This window comes from Talpa occidentalis, unplaced genomic scaffold (assembly GCF_014898055.3).
Source record: "Talpa occidentalis isolate TD23 unplaced genomic scaffold, MPIMG_talOcc4v2.1 talOcc4.12, whole genome shotgun sequence".
Lineage (NCBI taxonomy): Eukaryota > Metazoa > Chordata > Mammalia > Eulipotyphla > Talpidae > Talpa > Talpa occidentalis.
The window spans coordinates 18,921,530-18,939,356 of record NW_023601212.1 but is presented as its reverse complement, the minus strand read 5'-3'; the positions used below and the strand labels follow the sequence as shown (position 1 = coordinate 18,939,356).

The window sequence follows — 17,827 nt, the reverse complement described above, 5'->3', positions numbered from 1 at the left end:
AGATTATTTTTTTAAAATTTTGAGAGGGCTACACCAGACATTGAATGTCTCCTTTTAACAAGTAAGTAAACAGAAAGAGGCCTAAATTGTAGTGAAAAAGCATTAAACAAGGCTGCGTGGGTAAGGATGGGTGCTTATTTGGGTAACTGGAGGCTGTGTATCTTTTTCACCAGCTGTCCTGAAGGCTGTCTTTAATTTTCATGTGACAGTAACTCTGGCTGTTGCCCTCCCCAGGAGCCACAGGTGCAAGAAGAGCAGCCCAAATGGAGGCTGGCTCCAGGCCAATCTGGTGTGCTCTCCAGACCAGCATGCATCCCTGGCAATGGGGTAGGCCCAGAAGTCAGGAATTAAGGTCTGAACCATCAATACTGTCACTGCTACAAACGCACTCTGAGGAGCCAGAAGTCTCTTCTACCACAGCATAAGAGAAGACAGGATTTAAGAAACAATCTCATTTCTAAGTCTGACAAAATCCTGAAGAGTCTGACTATGTTTAACTTCCTAATTTGGGAACTAAGACCAGTTTCTTCCCATTTAGACATAATTTTTATTCTACTACTTCTACTTACTGACTTACCATTACCATGTAGTCGTCTCTATTTTAGTATAAATTAGGAGCCACATAGCAATTCACTATAAACCCAAGGTAGCCTGGAGACTCACTTGTTGTGGAATCACCATCCAGAGACAACCAGCCAAAGGAGGAGCTGGCATTAGAGATATCTGAGAGAGTTCGGCGGGCCAGCACTGCTGGCACAGGTGGCTTGGGGACATCATACCCATCGTCCTCATTTTCTGATTCCTCAGGACCAGTGTTGGCATGAGTTGCAGGCAAATTCCCTTCACCTAGAGAAAAACTTGTGCGGTTATTTTCTTCTTCTAAAATACTTCATCTTCTAACACATCTCAGTATAAGGACATTGGGTCACTCGTGCATGTACAGACCCAGTTCCTGAATGTCTACTACAGGCCAAATACCATGTGAGGCCCTGTGGGCACAGATAAAAGAAATAGAGAAAATAAGATCTGCACCAATCCTGCAAGCTCTATTTTTTGAGCATGTCAAAAACTACCCTGGCCAAGGTTAATAGCCGTGGGTGCCAAAGACTCAAGAGTCAATTCACAGCATTCATTCAACATTTTTATCTGCAGTTCACCTTGGACGGTCAGCCAAAGGGCCCTGTGCATGCTGCCTCCTTGACCTTTCACCTTGGTAAGCTAGTTAACATGGGAACTGGGTACTCACCACCCACATACAAAAGAATTTCATCAATGCTAAAAAGGAACAGGAATAAAAAGGAGCTGTCAGTATTGCAGGTTCAGGCCATATAACAAAAATGTCTCCAAGCCTTAGAGGATAAAAAAGCCCAAAAGGAACTAGCTCTGTGACCATAAATGACTGTAAATAAGAGGAGAGGGTTTTATTGCGAATGGATCAAAGATATTTTGGGGGGAAATAGAAAAGACATCTACTTAAATAAAACTAATAATAAAGGTTCAGTCCTTGGGCACAACATTGATTTTTAAAGTAGAATCTCTACTTACCAAAGGTGCCACTCTCTGTGACTGATGGGGCAGCCTGAGACTGAATATTATACATTGCTTCATATGTACAGCTATCAATCTGCTGGTCACAATCACACGCTCTGAACCGGAAGGAAAGGAACAATAATTTTCAGAAATAGAACTATTATTTGCAAACTTAATAAGATTCATCTATTCACAATCACTCCAGATCCTGGTTCTATCAAGATAACACATTCTGGGGCCTCCCTGGTGGTGCAAGGGCTTAAGCATCAGCACTATGAAGCAATCCGCAGCTACAGCAGCATGAGTTCGATCCTGGCCAGGGAGATGATCCACATGGCACAGTAGGACTCTCCACTTTCGCCTGCTACTCCCCTCAGCAGTATATTTCAGTCAATCTGCCTGTTCTGTTCCCCACTCTGTCTCTGGTGAATACTCTCACCCCCCCACCCCTGCACCTCTGGCCTATACCCAGTCTTGTATGCAAAAATAAATAAATCTTTAAAAAAAACATAACACATTCTTTTTTTACTATTATCATTAATAAATATTGTAAGACTGACTTTAACAAATAATAGATGTGTATATTTATGAGAGTACTGTGATACTGAGGAAACATGTGGAATTGCTTACAGCTATAAGAGGCTTAAACATTAAGAGATAGATAGATCTGCTCTAATTATGGCTGGATAATCCCAAATGCAGGCAGTAAGCCAAGTACAAATGCTGTTAACTAAATTCCAAAATAGGGTTGTTGTGAACCTACCGTGAACCCTGGTTTGCCTCCAAAGGTTTTTGAAGCCCTACAGGCCTAGAGGAGGGAGTCATATACTCTGTGTCTTCCTCACTTTCACACTGCTCCCCGGGTGGCAGCTTTGGCACAGGAAGGGGCCTGGAAGGTGAGTAATAAAATGAAAGACAGTGAAAATAGAAACAATTAACAAGCTGGAAAACCCTCCAGTATGTGGTTTCAAAACAGAGCACAACTAGAAAAAGAGAGAGCAAAATATATGCCACCAAGGGAACCATTGTTACCCCTGGTCAAGATAAGTAAAATATTAAAAACACACTAACCTATAATTTCACTTTCCACCTGAGAAAATTATTACACTGTTATTAGTATACAGGGCTAATACCAATTTGTCCCAGTCTAAGTGCTGGTATGCCAGTTTATTCTTTCCTAGGCACAAAACCAGAAAAAGCAGGTGTCTTTCTGACAATATGCTAGGAATGTATACCAAATCCCTGTTCTAAAAACTACCTGTAGTTTTCAAAGAATATACAAATTGTCAAAAGCTTTTTGATAAACTATCTCATAGTATAAATACTTTTTCTCCTTGTTTTATAATAAATAAAAAGTGATAAAGTATCTTAGTAGTTAGCATTTAATCTGGGACTACATCCCAGATCTTCTGACTCCTGCTTCGGGAAGCTTGCCATTACACTCACACATAACTCTCACTGAGAAGATTTTGAAATAAAACTTCTGCCACCTCACCTCACCCCCTTGAAACTAGACAAAGATAAAAACCAAAAACCAAAAAAAACACCCCAACCACCACAAAACCAAAAATCCAAACAAAAATCCCAATTATATAAAAAACATGCTGCGAACTGAGTTTGATTATCAGCCAGGGAGCTAATCGACGTGGCACAGCAGACCTCTCCTGGCTCGCCCGCTGCTCCCCTCAGCAGTGTATTTCAGTAAATCTGCCTGTTCTACTCCCTGCTCTGTCTCTGGTGAATCCTCCCACTCCCACCCCCACACCTCTGGCCTATACCTCAGTTCTTCTATGCAAACAAACAAAAATTATACAAAAGGAAACACATATACACAAATCTGCTTCTGGAAATGTAAGTTACTAAGTATTTCTCCTTCTTATACTTTTTTGGATATTCTAATGTTCAATTTTTCCTAATTATAAATTCAGTTGCTGCTTTTCATAAAACACAAATGCTTCAGGAATCTAACACAGAGTAACAGTACCCTATAACCTCACCTGAGATTTTTTTCTTTTTTTTTTTAACAGATTCCTTTTTTTTTTTTTTTTAAGATTTATTTATTTATTTATACAAGCACTGGGTACAGTCAGAAGCGCGGGAGGGTGAGAGAATTCACCAGAGCCAGAGCGGGGAGCAGAGCAGGCAGACTGAAGTACACTGCTGAGGGGAGCAGCAGGCGGCAGAAGAGGTCTGTGCGCCATGTGGGACCCTCCTCCAGTGGCCAGGGAGCAGCCGAGGATCGAACCGGCGCTGCAGAGGCTGCGGGCAGCTTCGCAACCCAGCGCTCAACCGCTGCGCCACCGGGGAGGCCCTGAGATTTTTTCCTTAATGTATACATAATACTCTTATTTGTAGATAGCATGCTGAAATTCTGAGATGAAAGTGTACTGGTATCTACAGTATGCTTTGAAATGTATCAGATGTAACACAGACTGATGGATGCAGAGGTAGAAGGGAAAGATGGATGGATGGATAGAGAAAATGTGTGATAAAACAACTATAATAAAGTGTTAATAACAGAAACCATGTGGTAAGTATATGGATGTTCACTGTAAAATTCTTTTACCTTTACATTAGTGGGAAAACAACTCATAAAAGATTAAGAAAAAATACCAAGTATGGTAAAGATGTAGCTAAATGAGTACTTTCCTCCATAGTTGGAGAAATAAAATATTTGCATGTTTCTAGAGTATAATTCAGCAGAAGTATTTAACTAAAATAAACATGTACACCTTTGGACTTAGAAATTTTATTTCTAAGAATTTTACCTCACAATGTAGCTATAGAGTAGTAAAAAAATAGGCAACAACCTGTCAAATAATATTGCATTAAATAAATATATTCTGAATTACACATACAGCAATGTACTTCAGGTCAACTGTGTCCCTCATTACCCTAGAGATTCCAAGCAGGAATCTTGGAGGCCTATTTCTGCTTCTATCATAATAAGCCTGGTCTTACTTATTTTACCAACTGAGGTTCCACTTAAATCAGTTATATTCTTTTGCAGTCATCTGAAAATCATTGTAGTAGAATATATAATGACATCCTAAGATATTTAACATATTTCTAGTGAAAAACAATAAACAGTACATGATTCATACATGCAAGAATGCGAATAAACGGGCCTCCCCCGGTGGTGCAGCAGGTTGAGCGCAGTGCTGTGAAGCTGCTGCAGCCTCTGCAGCACGGGTTTGATTCCCGGCCGGCCAGGGAGATACCCACATGGCACGGCAGACCTCTCCTGCCTTACCTGCTGCTCCCCTCAGCAGTGTCTTCTGTCTGTCTACCTGTTCTGCTCCCCACTCTGTCTCCAGTGAATGCTCTCACCCTCCATGCCTCTGAATGTACCCCAGTTCTTGTATAAATAAAAATAAATCTTTAAAAAAAATGCCAATAAACATATATCAAATTGCTAACTGATTCTCAATAAAGATTATGAATAGAAACTTTTATTTCTTTAGTGTTGCAGTATTATTTTCTTTTCTTTAATGTAGAAGAACTGGGCTATAGGTCATAGGTGTGGGGGTGCGAGGATTCACCAGAGAAAGAGTGGGGAGCAGAACAGGTGGATCCACTGAAATACACTGCTGAGGGGGGCAGTGGGCGAGACAGGAAAGGTCTGCTGTGCCATATGTGGGTTAGCTCCCTGCCCGGGGATCAAACTCAGGCCACAGAGGTGATAGTGCTGAGACTTAACCCCTAGGCCACGAGGGAGGGCCTACAGTATTATTTTCATAAAGAGAAAAACATCATTAAAAGTGCAATCAGGGGCCTCCCCGGTGGCGCAGCGGTTGAGCGCTGGGTTGCGAAGCTGCCCGCGGCCTCTGCGGCTCCGGTTCGATCCCCGGCTGCTCCCCGGCCACCGGAGGAGGATCCCACATGGCGCGCAGACCTCTCCTGCCGCCCACTGCTCCCCTCAGCAGTGTACTTCGGTCCTTCTGCCTGCTCTGCTCCCCGCTCTGGCTCTGGTGAATTCTCTCACCCTCCCGCGCTTCTGACTGTACCCAGTGCATGTATAAACAAAACAAACAAATAAATAAAAACATGCCTCTATTAAAAAAAAAAAAGTGCAATCAAAAAATTCCAATTCTAATTTCTTGTGTTGTATTAATATGTAAGATTGCACTACTTTCTCATAAAGCATTTTGACAATACAACTATAAAACCAGGGCCTCCCCTGGTGGCACAGGCGGTTGAGCGCAGCACTGTGAAACTGTCTGCAGTCTCTGCAGAGCTGGTTCGATCCTGGCCAGCGAGGGTCCCACACGGCGCGGCAGACCTCTCCTGTCTCACCCGCTGCTCCCCTCAGCAGTGTATTTCATCAGTCTGCCTGTTCTGTTCCCCACTCTGTCTCTGGTGAATCCTCTCACCCTCCCGCAAATCTGGCCTGTATCCTGGTTCTTCTATGGATAAATAAATATAAAAAACAAAACAAAACTATAAAACCAAAGCAAATTTATTATAGTAAAAGCTTTAAACTAAATAAATATCCAACAATAGGGTAATGGCTAAATATTTGGTATTATAGCCCTGTTATATACTATGTAACTGTAAAAGTAAGGATTTTGAAGAACTTTTTAAATGATAGCAAATGTCCAAGACATAATTTTAAGTTTTAAAAAGGGGCAATATAAAACTGTACCTTGATCTAAAATACATATTTTACATTTCTGCAGCCTTTGCCCAAGTATTATCTAAGCCTCTGCTTACAACAGCTACATAAACAGTATAAAATACCAAGGAAAGAAGGCATTTGAGAACCATTGGCAACAGTCAAGAATTTAGAGGCCAAGATTCTGGAGAGAATACACTGAAATAAATCCCATTAGGGGTTTCTAATTAAGGGCTTGATGAAGTTTTCTAAAGATATCAATAGGGTGGGAAGAGAAGGACTGGAATTTCAGGGTACTATGAAGGCCAGGATATGTGGAGCCAAAAATCCTCGAGAAGGGAACAGCAGAGAAGTAGGTTTGAAATTCTGCCTGTAATTTTCCTCGGAAGTTACTGCTAATCTCTACCTGTGTAAGCATGGGACTGGATTCTGAGAAACCATATAGTAAGCAGCAGTGAAGAGCTGCACAAATACTTTAGTTGTCTTGCCAAAATGGAGAGACAAAGTTGAAGTAGATGAGGCTTTAAACGAATTACAATTCATATTTTTGATTTTTAAAAAAAGATGGACAGGGCCTCCCCGGTGGCACAGCGGTTGAGCGTTGGGTTGTGAAGCTGCCCGCAGCCTCTGCAGTGCCGGTTCGATCCCCGGCTGCTCCCCGGCCACCGGAGGAGGGTCCCACATGGCGCGCAGACCTCTCCTGCCGCCCGCTGCTCCCCTCAGCAGTGTACTTCGGTCCTTCTGCCTGCTCTGCTCCCTGCTCTGGCTCTGGTGAATTCTCTCACCCTCCCGCACTTCTGACTGTACCCAGTGCTTGTATAAATAAATAAATAAATAAATCTTTTTTAAAAAAAAAAAAAAGATGGACAATCTTATGAGAAAACTAGAATCAACAAATTCTTAAATTCAAAAGGAAATTCCAGAATCCAAAAACACAGTATCTGAAAATGAAAAATCAATAGATGGGTTTAGCGCAGATTAGAAATGGCAAAAGAAAAGAACTTAATACAGACAGTACAGACAGGAAAAATTAAATCTTTTTATAATACCACATCCAATAAAACATGTAAATTAGTCTAGAAAACCAACAACAATCAGCCATTTAAAATTACTATGATTTTAATTTGAGAACATCAGTTTCATAGCACTGATTTTAAATCTTTTTTTTTTTTTTTTACAGAGGCATATTTTATTTATTTATTTTATTTGTTTGTTTGTTTTGTTTATACATGCACTGGGTACAGTCAGAAGCACGGGAGGGTGAGAGAATTCACCAGAGCCAGAGCGGGGAGCAGAGCAGGCAGAAGGACCGAAGTACACTGCTGAGGGGAGCAGTGGGCGGCAGGAGAGGTCTGTGCGCCATGTGGGACCCTCCTCCGTGGAGCAGCCGGGGATCGAACTGGCGCCGCAGAGGCCGCGGGCAGCTTCGCAACCCAGCACTCAACCGCTGCGCCACCGGGGAGGCCCTAAATCTTTTTTTTTTTTTTTTTTTTTTTTTTAATACAAGCACTGGGTACAGTCAGAAACGATGGAGGGTGAGAGAATTCACCAGAGCCAGAGCGGGGAACAGAACATGCAGACTGATGAAGTACACTGCTAAGGGGAACAGTGGGCGGCAGGAGAAGTCTGCGCACCATGTGGGACCCTCCTCCGGTGACCGGGGAGCAGCCAGGGATCGAGCTGGCGCTGCAGAGGCTGCAGGCAGCTTCACAACCCAGTGCTCAACCGCTGTGCCACCGGGGAGGCCCTGATTTTAAATCTTTAAAAGGGCCTACCTGGTGGCCTATAGGTTAAGTCTTAGAGCTATCACCCCTACAGCCTAATTTCCATCCCCATCCAGGGAGCTAACCCACATAAAGCACAGCAGACCTCTCCTGTCTTGCCCACTGCTCCCCTTCTTAGCAGTGTATTTCAGTAAATCTGCCTTTTCTGCTCCCCACTCTGTCTCTGGTGAATCCACTCATCCTCCTTGCACCTCTGGCCTACACCCCAGATCTACATTTTAAAAAAAAAAGAGAGAGAAAGAGAATTAAATCTTTAAAAAAAATTTAAATTCATTTACTTTTATTTATTTATTTATTTTTAAAGATTTATTTTTATTTTATTTTATTTATTTATTTATACAAGCACTGGGCACAGTCAGAAGCATGGGAGGGCGAGAGAATTCACCAGAGCCAGAGCGGGGAACAGAACAGGCAGAAGGACCGAAGTACACTGCTGAGGGGAGCAGCGGGCGGCAGGAGAGGTCTGCGCGCCATGTGGGACCCTCTCCTCCAGTGGCCGGGGAGCAGCCGGGGATTGAACCGGCACTGCAGAGGCTGCGGGCAGCTTCGCAACCCAGCGCTCAACCGCTGCGCCACCAGGGAGGCCCAAATTCATTTACTTTTAATAGATTCTTTTTCACAAGTGAAATTTTATACATGTGTTCGTATACCTATCTGTTTAGTTTGGGTGTATTTCTATAGTGTTTTGTAAGAAATAAGGTTTGAGCACTTGAAAAAAAAAGGAAAGACAGTAAAAGGAAAGAGAAACACAGAAATGAGCAAAAGAACTATACTGAAAGGTCTAACATTTAGGTAACAGGATTTACAGGAGAGTCTATTTTAGTGGCCAAAATTTTCTAACAAGTAGTAGCAGGTAAATTCCTAAAACTGATTTAGAACATCAAACTATGAATTCAATAAGCTCTACAAAACCTTAATTATACACACATATTTTAGTTGTTTTCTTTTTAAAGATTTATTTATTTATTCATACAAGCACTGGATACAGTCAGAAGCACGGGAGGGTGAAGAATTCACCAAAGCCAGAGCGGGGAACAGAACAGGCAGAGTGATGAAATACATTGCTGAGGGGAGCAGCAGGTGCGGCAGGAGAGGTTTGTCGCGCCATGTGGGACCCTTGCCTGTTGCCGGGGATCGAACCGGCATTGCAGAGGCTGCGGGCAGCTTTGCAGCCCAGCACTCAACCACTGCGCCACCAGGGGAGGCCCACATATTTTAGTTTTACATCTGTAACTATGAAGAAAAGGAACACTATAGTAAAACTGCTGGATTTCAAAGACAAAGAGCCTAAGAAATATCACTTTTAAAAGAGCAACACTAATCCTGTGTTAATTTCTCAATAGAAACAATGGAAGCCAGAGGGCAGTAATATTTTTTATGTGCTGAAACAAAATAACTCTACTTTAGAATACTATACTGAGTGAAAATACCTTTAAAAAAATTAAAGTTAAATAAAAGATATTTTCAGTCAAATAAAGTTTGGGATTTTAAGAGTACTGGAACAACTGCATGCCTTCCCTCCCACCAAAAAGGATAACCTAGAGACAAATGGATAAATTCCTAGAAATACAAAATTCAGGGCCTCCCCGGTGGCGCAGCGGTTAAGCGCTGGGTTGCATAGCGGCCTGCAGCCTCTGCAGCACCAGTTCGAACCCCAGCTGCCGGGCGAGGGTCCCACATGGCGCACAGACCTCTCCTGCCGCCTGCTGCTCCCCTCAGCAGTGTACTTCGGTCCTTCTGCCTGTCCTGCTCCCCGCTCTGGCTCTGGTAAATTTTTCTCACCCTCCCGCAGTTCTGACTGTATCCTATAAATAAATAAATAAATCTTAAAAAAAAAAAAAAGAAATACAAAATTCACCAAGACTATATCACTAAGAAAAATAAAATATGAATAGATTTGTACTAGTAGGGAAAGTGAATCAATATTCAAAAACTTCCCAACAAAGAAGTCCTGATGACTTCTCTGGTAAATTCTTTTCTTTAAAAAAAAAGAAATTATTTATGCATACAAGAACTGGGGTACAGGCCAGAGGTGTAGGGGGTGAGAGGATTCACCAGAGACAGAGTGTGGAGAACAGGCAGACTGACTAAAATACACTGCTGAGGGGAGCAGCAGGCGAGACAGGAGATGTCTGCTGTGCCATGTGGGTAGCTCCCTGGCTGGCAGGGATCAAACTCATGCTGCAGATGTTAGGGGGAAAGGATGTCCTGAGCAAATTCCATACAGGCTTTGTGGATGCCACCCCTACTCCATCAAGACACTGGGAACTACAAATCCCAGGATCCCTAAAGGGAAGCTGCAAGGACCTAAGAGCGGAGTTATGCAGCCATTTTCTCAGTTTGTAAATAAAAACCAGCCATGTTAGTGGGGTCGGGGCTCACCTGGCTCCTGCTCTTGGCCAGGAAGTTTTGGTCTCGGCAGGTCACTTGGGATTCCAGGTTGGCAGAACAGGTAGGATGCATTTAAGAATTTATCTCCCCCTTTTCTCCCTGAGTTGTACATTTCCTCATTCCCCTGTCCTTGTCAATAAACCTTGGTTAACCTTTTGTGTGTGCCTGCAGTGTAAGTCCCTTTTAAGCATGCGGGCGAGGACCCACAGTCAGGAAACCCGTTTTAGAGCGGGGTTGCCCTGTAACACAGAGACTGCGGATAGCTTCACAGTGCTGTGCTTAATCCCTTGCACCATCAGGGAGGCCCAACAGTTAAGAAATTAAAAAAAAAAAAAATCAACAGAACAAATTGCTTCTTTGAAAAGATTAATAAAACTGATCTATACATGCACACAGAAAAAGGAATGGAAAGAAATCATCCAAAACATAAAATTTTGATAATTTCTACAAGTACAAATACAGATCAGTTTTTCTTTTTCTTTTTTTTTTTTTTAAAGGTTTATTTATTGATTGATTGATTGATTTATACATACATACATACATACATACATACAAGCACTGGGTACAGTCAGAAGCGCGGGAGGGTGAGAGAATTCACCAGAGCCAGAGCGGGGAGCAGAGCAGGCAGAAGGACCGAAGTACACTGCTGAGGGGAGCAGCGGGCGGCAGGAGAGGTCTGCGCGCCATGTGGGACCCTCCTCTGGTGGCCGGGGAGCAGCCGGGGATCGAACCAGCGCCACAGAGGCCGCGGGCAGCTTCGCAACCCAGCGCTCAACCACTGCGCCACCGGGGAGGCCCTCTTTTTTTTTTTTTTTTTTTCAGCAGCACACAGCAAATTTATTAATAACAAGGGAAAGGGGAATAAGGAGATGCCAGTGTTGCATTTTAAAAGAGCAGGTTTGGGCCTCCCCGGTGGTGCAGCGGTTGAGCACTGGGTTGCAAAGCTGCCCGCGGCCTCTGCGGCGCCAGTTCGATCCCTGGCTGCTCCCCGGCCACCGGAGGAGGGTCCCACATGGCGCGCAGACCTCTCCTGCCGCCCGCTGCTCCCCTCAGCAGTGTACTTCGGTCCTTCTGCCTGCTCTGCTCCCCGCTCTGGCTCTGGTGAATTCTCTTCACCCTCCCGCGCTTCTGACTGTACCCAGTGCATGTATAAACAAAACAAACAAACAAACAAATAAATAAATAAAACATGCCTCTATAAAAAAAAATTTAAAAAAAATAAATAAAAGAGCAGGTTTATTAAAAAAAGAGAAAAGGAAAAATAGGACATTTGCATAGGCACAAATGACAGTTCTTAAACGGCAAGAAGCTACCCTTTGGAAGGGGCAGGGTTATTAAGAAAGAGATGCCTGCATAGGATAGTCTCGGGGCAAGATCTGCCTTTATTTTCTTGTTTATACTCCTCTGGGTTTTTTAAATTTTCTTTAAGTAAACTGTTTAAAAGTACCAACTCTATTATATGAAATATAGCTTTAGTAAATTTACCTGGCAGCCAGAGAATAAATGGCATTGGCAGATGCAGAAGGTTTGATTTTGGGGTGCTCACACTCTGGACCTACTAATGGGCTGTTATTCATATTCTGGAAAGAAAAGTATTAGAAAAAATATCTCTTATCATAGTTATCTCATTTATTTTAACTTATTCAAAATAAGAAGAACAATACTATAGACAGAGACTTCACTCCCACATCCCATACAATGTTTAAGAGCTACTATAGCTGACAAAACACAGTGGCTTTCAGGCACTTCTTTCAGGCTTTGTTTCATGCTCTCCTAAGGTTGTATCTAACCTGGCTGGTCCCTCTGCTCATAGCCAATGATTCTCCCTCCCCTTTCCCTACTTAACACCAGCTATATTAAAACCCCATTGCTCACTTGCTTTCTATATTAAAACCCCAAACTCACTTGCTTTCCTCTTCGCCCTGAAATGGTTTTCCCACAGAAATCAGTATTACTCATGCTTCCCATTACTTCAGGTCTTTTGCTCAGACATGTACCCCAGATCTTTTGCTTAGATCTGTATGTACCCCATCCCTCCAAATCCCAACTCCAGCTCTCCCTCCACGACTTTTCCTGCACTTTTCAGTACCCAACATCTTATATGCTTTATTAACTTACCTTATTTTTCATCTTTTCTCCACTACAATGTAAATTTTTTGAGGGCAAGGTATTTTTGTTGCATGCAGAAAATTGAACCAACAAAAGAACAAATATACCTTCTTCAACCCTAGTTCTAGACCTCTTATCTCATGCATATGAAAAGAAAACCAACCTGTCTTTATTCTCTCTCTAATCCATTCTGCATACTACTACTAGATTCATTTCTTTAAACCATCATTTTGGTCATGTTGCTTCACTAATTAAAAAACTTCAAATGCTCTTCATTTCCTACCAAATCAATTATTTGGGAGGGGGTATTCAAGGGCCTTTAAGCTAGTACTAATGTTCCCATGTTCCTTTCAAATTATCCCTTTTTCTTCTCTGATACACAAAATTTCTGCTCCACTCAAATTAAACTGCTTATTCCACGATCCACCTTAACCATTTCTTTCACTATAGCTCTAATTTATCTTAAAACTATATCCAGTTTGGAAAGAGTACTTCAAGTTCAGATGCCACTCTTTCCATAAAGTCCTCATGATTGCTATATGTGTAACTAATCTCTTCTTTCTCTATATGTTAAGCTCTTTAATTCATACTAATCATGTCATTTATACTACTACAACAACACACACACACAGACACACACACACTTTATTGTAAGACAAACATGTCTTATGACCTGTTCTATTAACAGGTCAGTGATTATGTTATATTATTTTTGGATCCTGTAGCAAACCTATTACAAAATTTTCAACCATTAAATTAAATGCCATCCACAAACAATTGTTAACAGGTTAAATAATTTCAAAATCAGAACTCACCATGGAGGTATCCAGACTGAATGTGCTTCCGAGCCTAGACACATCTGTTCTGGGTTCAATTTGTGAGGACAGTGAAAATGGAAGTGAATGCCGGTTGGTTAATTCTCTTCCTGTCCAAGGGTCACTAGGGTTTGGAACAATTACTGGTACTTTGGGGATTGGCCGAGGGAGCCATGATTCCCCAAGGCGGCTAGAGGGGACAGGGGGCAGTTTGTCTCTAGATGGACAGTCTCCTGGTGTGCAGGGCAAGGGGCGTCTCTGAGGCCGGGTTTCTGCTCCACCAGAATATGGCCGGTCTGGAGGGGGTGGTGGTGGAAGATCTCGAAGTGTGGGAGGTATTGGTAAAGGTTTGTCCTTATGAAGGGAGCCAGAAGCAGCCTGCGGAAGCATGATGGAAGCAAATCAATCAAAATTTACTAATCCACAACAAAGAATTAAAAAAGCTAGAAATGGATAATGCTTTACCTTAGAAGCAGTTCCAAGACCAGAAGCACTAGAAGGAATAGACACTCGCTGTTGCAAAAGGTCAAGTCGTGGTGGCACTGGGGGAAGGGAAGTTTGTGGGGGCATTGAGAATGGAGAAGAAGGCCGTTCCACCTAACACAGATAAAATTTCCTAATAGGTTATTCTTGTTTAGATATATAGCATCATTCAACCTCTCCTAAAGCTGTAGCCAGCAAAGATGATACAAACACTGAATATAATTACCAACTGGCCTAAATGGCATTGGGTAGCACATGTTGAATTATTTTGCTACCATTAGAGGGCACTCTCAATCACAGAAATAACATGCAGACGCGAGCTATGGGCAAATGCATCTAGAAATGGCTATGCACAACACAGCTGTAGAGGACTCCCAAAATTTCTTTTTTAAATGACATTTAATTGTTTCATTTAAAATTTCAAGAAGCTAAAATAAGCATATTTGTGAAACTTTATTTTAAATATGCAATTTGCCCTTTTCTAAGGTCTAAATAGTAAATTAACTTTCCTGTGATAATTCATTTTACATAGGTCATACTTTTTTTAAAGATTTATTTTTCTTATGCATACAAGAACTGGGGTATAGGCCAGAGGTACAGGGGATGAGAGGATTCACCAGAGACAGAGTAGGGAGCAGAGCAGGCGGAATGATTGAAATACACCACTGAGGGGAGCAGCAGGCAAGACAGGAGAGGTCTGCTGCACCAAGTGGGTAGCTCCCTGGCCAGGTAATAGCTTGATAACACTGACTTTAACCCTTGAGCCACCAGGGAGGCACCGAGGTCATACCTCTTTTGAAAGAGTACACTGTCAATACTAAGTAAAGGTTATAGTTGAATTATTTTGGCTACATAAAAAAAATAGAAATGGCTATGCCACATACCAAAAGCTTCCTAGTTTACAATTTAAAAAAATTACAACTTCAACCTCCTCATTTTTAGAGAAAGTATTTTCAAGATTAAAAAGATAAATCCAGGGCCTCCCTGGTGGTTCAATGGATTAAGTAAGTCTCAGTACTATCAAGCTATGACCAGCCACTGCAGCAGGAATTGGATTCCCAGAGAGCTGACCCACATGGCGCAGCAGATCTCTCCTGTCTTGCCCACTACTCCTCTTAGCAGTGTATTTCAGTAGATCTGCCAGTTCTGCTCCCCACTCTGTCTCTGGTGAAGCCGCTCATCCCTGACCCCTGTACCTCTGGGCCTACACCCCAGTTCTTATATGCATAAATAAGTGAAAATAAAATCTTTAAAATATACAGACATATAAATATATATAAGTATATAAATACACACACATATAAATCCACATAAAAAAGAAAGGGGAATACATTAATCTCTCAACAGATCATCTGGAGAAACAATGCTTGTGGGCAAAGCAAGAGATCAAAGATGATAAATTTTCTGAGATTATGACAAAGAGGAAAAAAATGAGATTTGTAAGAGGAAAATGACCCACATTATCACTAAAAAGCATCTTAAGTTCTTCTAAAGGAGTGTTATTTCAATCCTATAATTAAAAGGGATTAACATTTTTCTGTCACTTTGTGTTCCCAAAAAAGGAGGCACCAATTCATAGGAAACAATTCAAGTATAACCTTTTCCATTTCCTTGCCTAGAGCTGGGTGATAAATAGTTGGTAAACTTGTACAAATAAACCATCTAGAGATATAGAGTAATTCATACAAAATGCTACTTTGCATTTGCATTTCCTAACAGGGAGCAATAGAGATGAAAAATAGGAGCTTCCCTGGTGGTGCAAGGGGTTAAGACTTAAGATGCAGCACTATGAAGCTATCCACAGCCACTGCAGCAAGAGTTCGATACCCAGCCAGGCCACGAGGTGACCCACATGGCACAGACCTCTCATGCCTCGCCTGCTGCTTCCCTCAGCAGTGTACTTCAGTACATCTGCCTGTTCTGCTCCCCACTCTGTCTCTGGTGAATCCTCTCACCTACCACATCTCTGGCCCGCACCTCAGCTCTTGTATGCATAAATAAACCCTTTAAAAAAAGAAAAATAGGCAAATATTCAAGTACTTATAGAAGATGATAAAAACAGCCATCTTCATACTTAGTTCTGTCATTGGTGCTGGGTGATGAGTGAAAGATAAGAAAGCCCTCATCATTAGGTACTTTTACTCAGCCCTTAAGAAAATAGGCTCCAGGGCCTCCCCTGGTGGCGCAGGCGGTTGAGCGCAGGGCTGTGAAATGTCCACAGCCTCTGCAGCACTGGTTCCATCCAGGCCAGCAGGCGAGGGTCCCACATGGCGTGGCAGACCTCTCCTGTCACGCCCGCTATGCCCCTCAGCAGTGTATTTCATCAGTCTGCCTGTTCGGTTCCCCGCTTTGTCTCTGGTGAATCCTCTCACCCTCCCACAAATCTGGCCTGTACCCCAGTTATTGTATAAATAAATATTTAAAAAGAGAAAAAGAAAACAGGCTCCATGTCAACTGAGCATGAGCTGCTTAACACCTCAATGGTTAAGGAGTGAAAATGTGATTAGTCAAACTAACTCTCACTTCATCATCAAAATCTAGGTCAGTCACTGTATCCTGCAATTTTTCCATAAAAGAATTTCATATCTGTATCTTCCTTTCCATTCTATTTACCATCCTCAGATTTATTTATTTATTTATTTTGTGGGACCCTCGCCGGCGGCTGGGGAACAAACCAGCGCTACAGAGGCTGCAGGCAGCCTCGCAGCCCAGCGCTCAACCGCTGCGCCACCAGGGAGCCCCCATCCTCAGATTTATTTAAAACACCTTCTAGTGATTCTTCCAATTTTCGTTTCTCAAATCCTTTTGCTCACCATTACCAGCTAGTGGTCCTTAAATGCTAACTACCTCAAAATTCATCTATCCCACTGTCCCATGCCATAACTCCTCCCTAGCTCTCGCAACTTTCTCTAATTAGGCCTCCCTAACTAACAGTATTTTCCTCAACTCCTTGTTCTGGAATTCCTATCTCCCTGCCTTTATTTAAGTTGTTTCCCCCTTCAGAAGGGCCTCTACCTATCATCTACTCTATCATCTCCTCCTATCATCTACTCTCTTTCCCATTCCTCAAGAGTAGTGGGTTAAGCTAACTATATTCCTCAATTTATGACTCAATAGCATAACCAAACCCTGCAATGTTCTTTTATCTTAACATACATTAAAGTTCCATGAAAGGAAAAAAAATGCAAATGAAGAAATTATCTAAGAAATATGCAAGCATATTTTCAAAACCTAAGGGACATAAAAATGCACATAGAATGGTTCATTGCATGGTTTAATGAAGGAAAATAAATGTATAACTGACAAACAAAGCAAAAAAAAAAAAAAAGCCCTTAATTTTTCAGGGAACCAGGAATAAGGAAACTATTCTAAAAGCTTCTAGGGAGAGAAGGACAGGGGGCACCAAATAGCAAAAAATACACTAGAAACTAGAAGTCAGTAAAGCTGTAAGAATTTAGAATTGAATTTTTTTGAGTTCTACAACTAGCCAGCAGTTTGAGAATTGGAATAAAAACATTTCAAAATGTCAAATGTTTCAAAAATTATGAATTTCACCTTTTCAGAAAAAGCTATTTTGAGGACATGTTGCATCCAAGCAAGGAAGTAACGTAAGAGAGCGCAAAATATGGGAGCCAAGAAACACGTAATCCAACATAGAAGGGAGGCAGTGAAGTCACATGAGGATGGCAAGGGGAGAATGCAGGGTGATGGGGACAGAGAACACTTGGAGAATAACCAGTCCAGGCTGGAGCCAAAACATGCAAATTTTGCATATAGGAGTACAATGTGTTATATATACTGCCTACTGTATTAATATAGCAACATAATTTATTTCACAGAAAATTAAATTGAGAGGATATCTGATAGTATGTCACTTGGTAGCAACAGGTACAAACTGAAAAACGTAGTAAATAAAAATAAATCCCAGGAAAAGCAGAAGGTTGGGTAAGAAAGCAAAAGTAATTCTATTATTGTATATAACTTGGCATAGTAGGGAGCAAAATCACTTAAATACTGGATAATAATTTAGCCAAAAATTATTCAAATAACATCAAAAGGAGGAAAATAATAGATCTAAATCTGTTCTTTAATCCCTGAAG

General features: G+C 41.8%; 1 protein-coding gene across 1 annotated transcript in view; it reads right to left on the bottom strand.

Moving 5' to 3' along the window:
* The window catches only part of CBL (Cbl proto-oncogene), an 84,829-nt gene that overhangs the window by 9,641 nt on the left and 57,361 nt on the right, over nucleotides 1–17,827 (bottom strand). The window contains exons 10-15 of the mRNA XM_037505438.2: nucleotides 13,710–13,841; nucleotides 13,245–13,622; nucleotides 11,806–11,900; nucleotides 2,294–2,419; nucleotides 1,546–1,646; nucleotides 664–846 (exon numbers count right to left, since the gene is read on the bottom strand). Coding sequence (XP_037361335.1) covers nucleotides 664–846; nucleotides 1,546–1,646; nucleotides 2,294–2,419; nucleotides 11,806–11,900; nucleotides 13,245–13,622; nucleotides 13,710–13,841 — 1,015 coding nt within the window. The remainder of the gene's footprint in view (nucleotides 1–663; nucleotides 847–1,545; nucleotides 1,647–2,293; nucleotides 2,420–11,805; nucleotides 11,901–13,244; nucleotides 13,623–13,709; nucleotides 13,842–17,827) is intronic.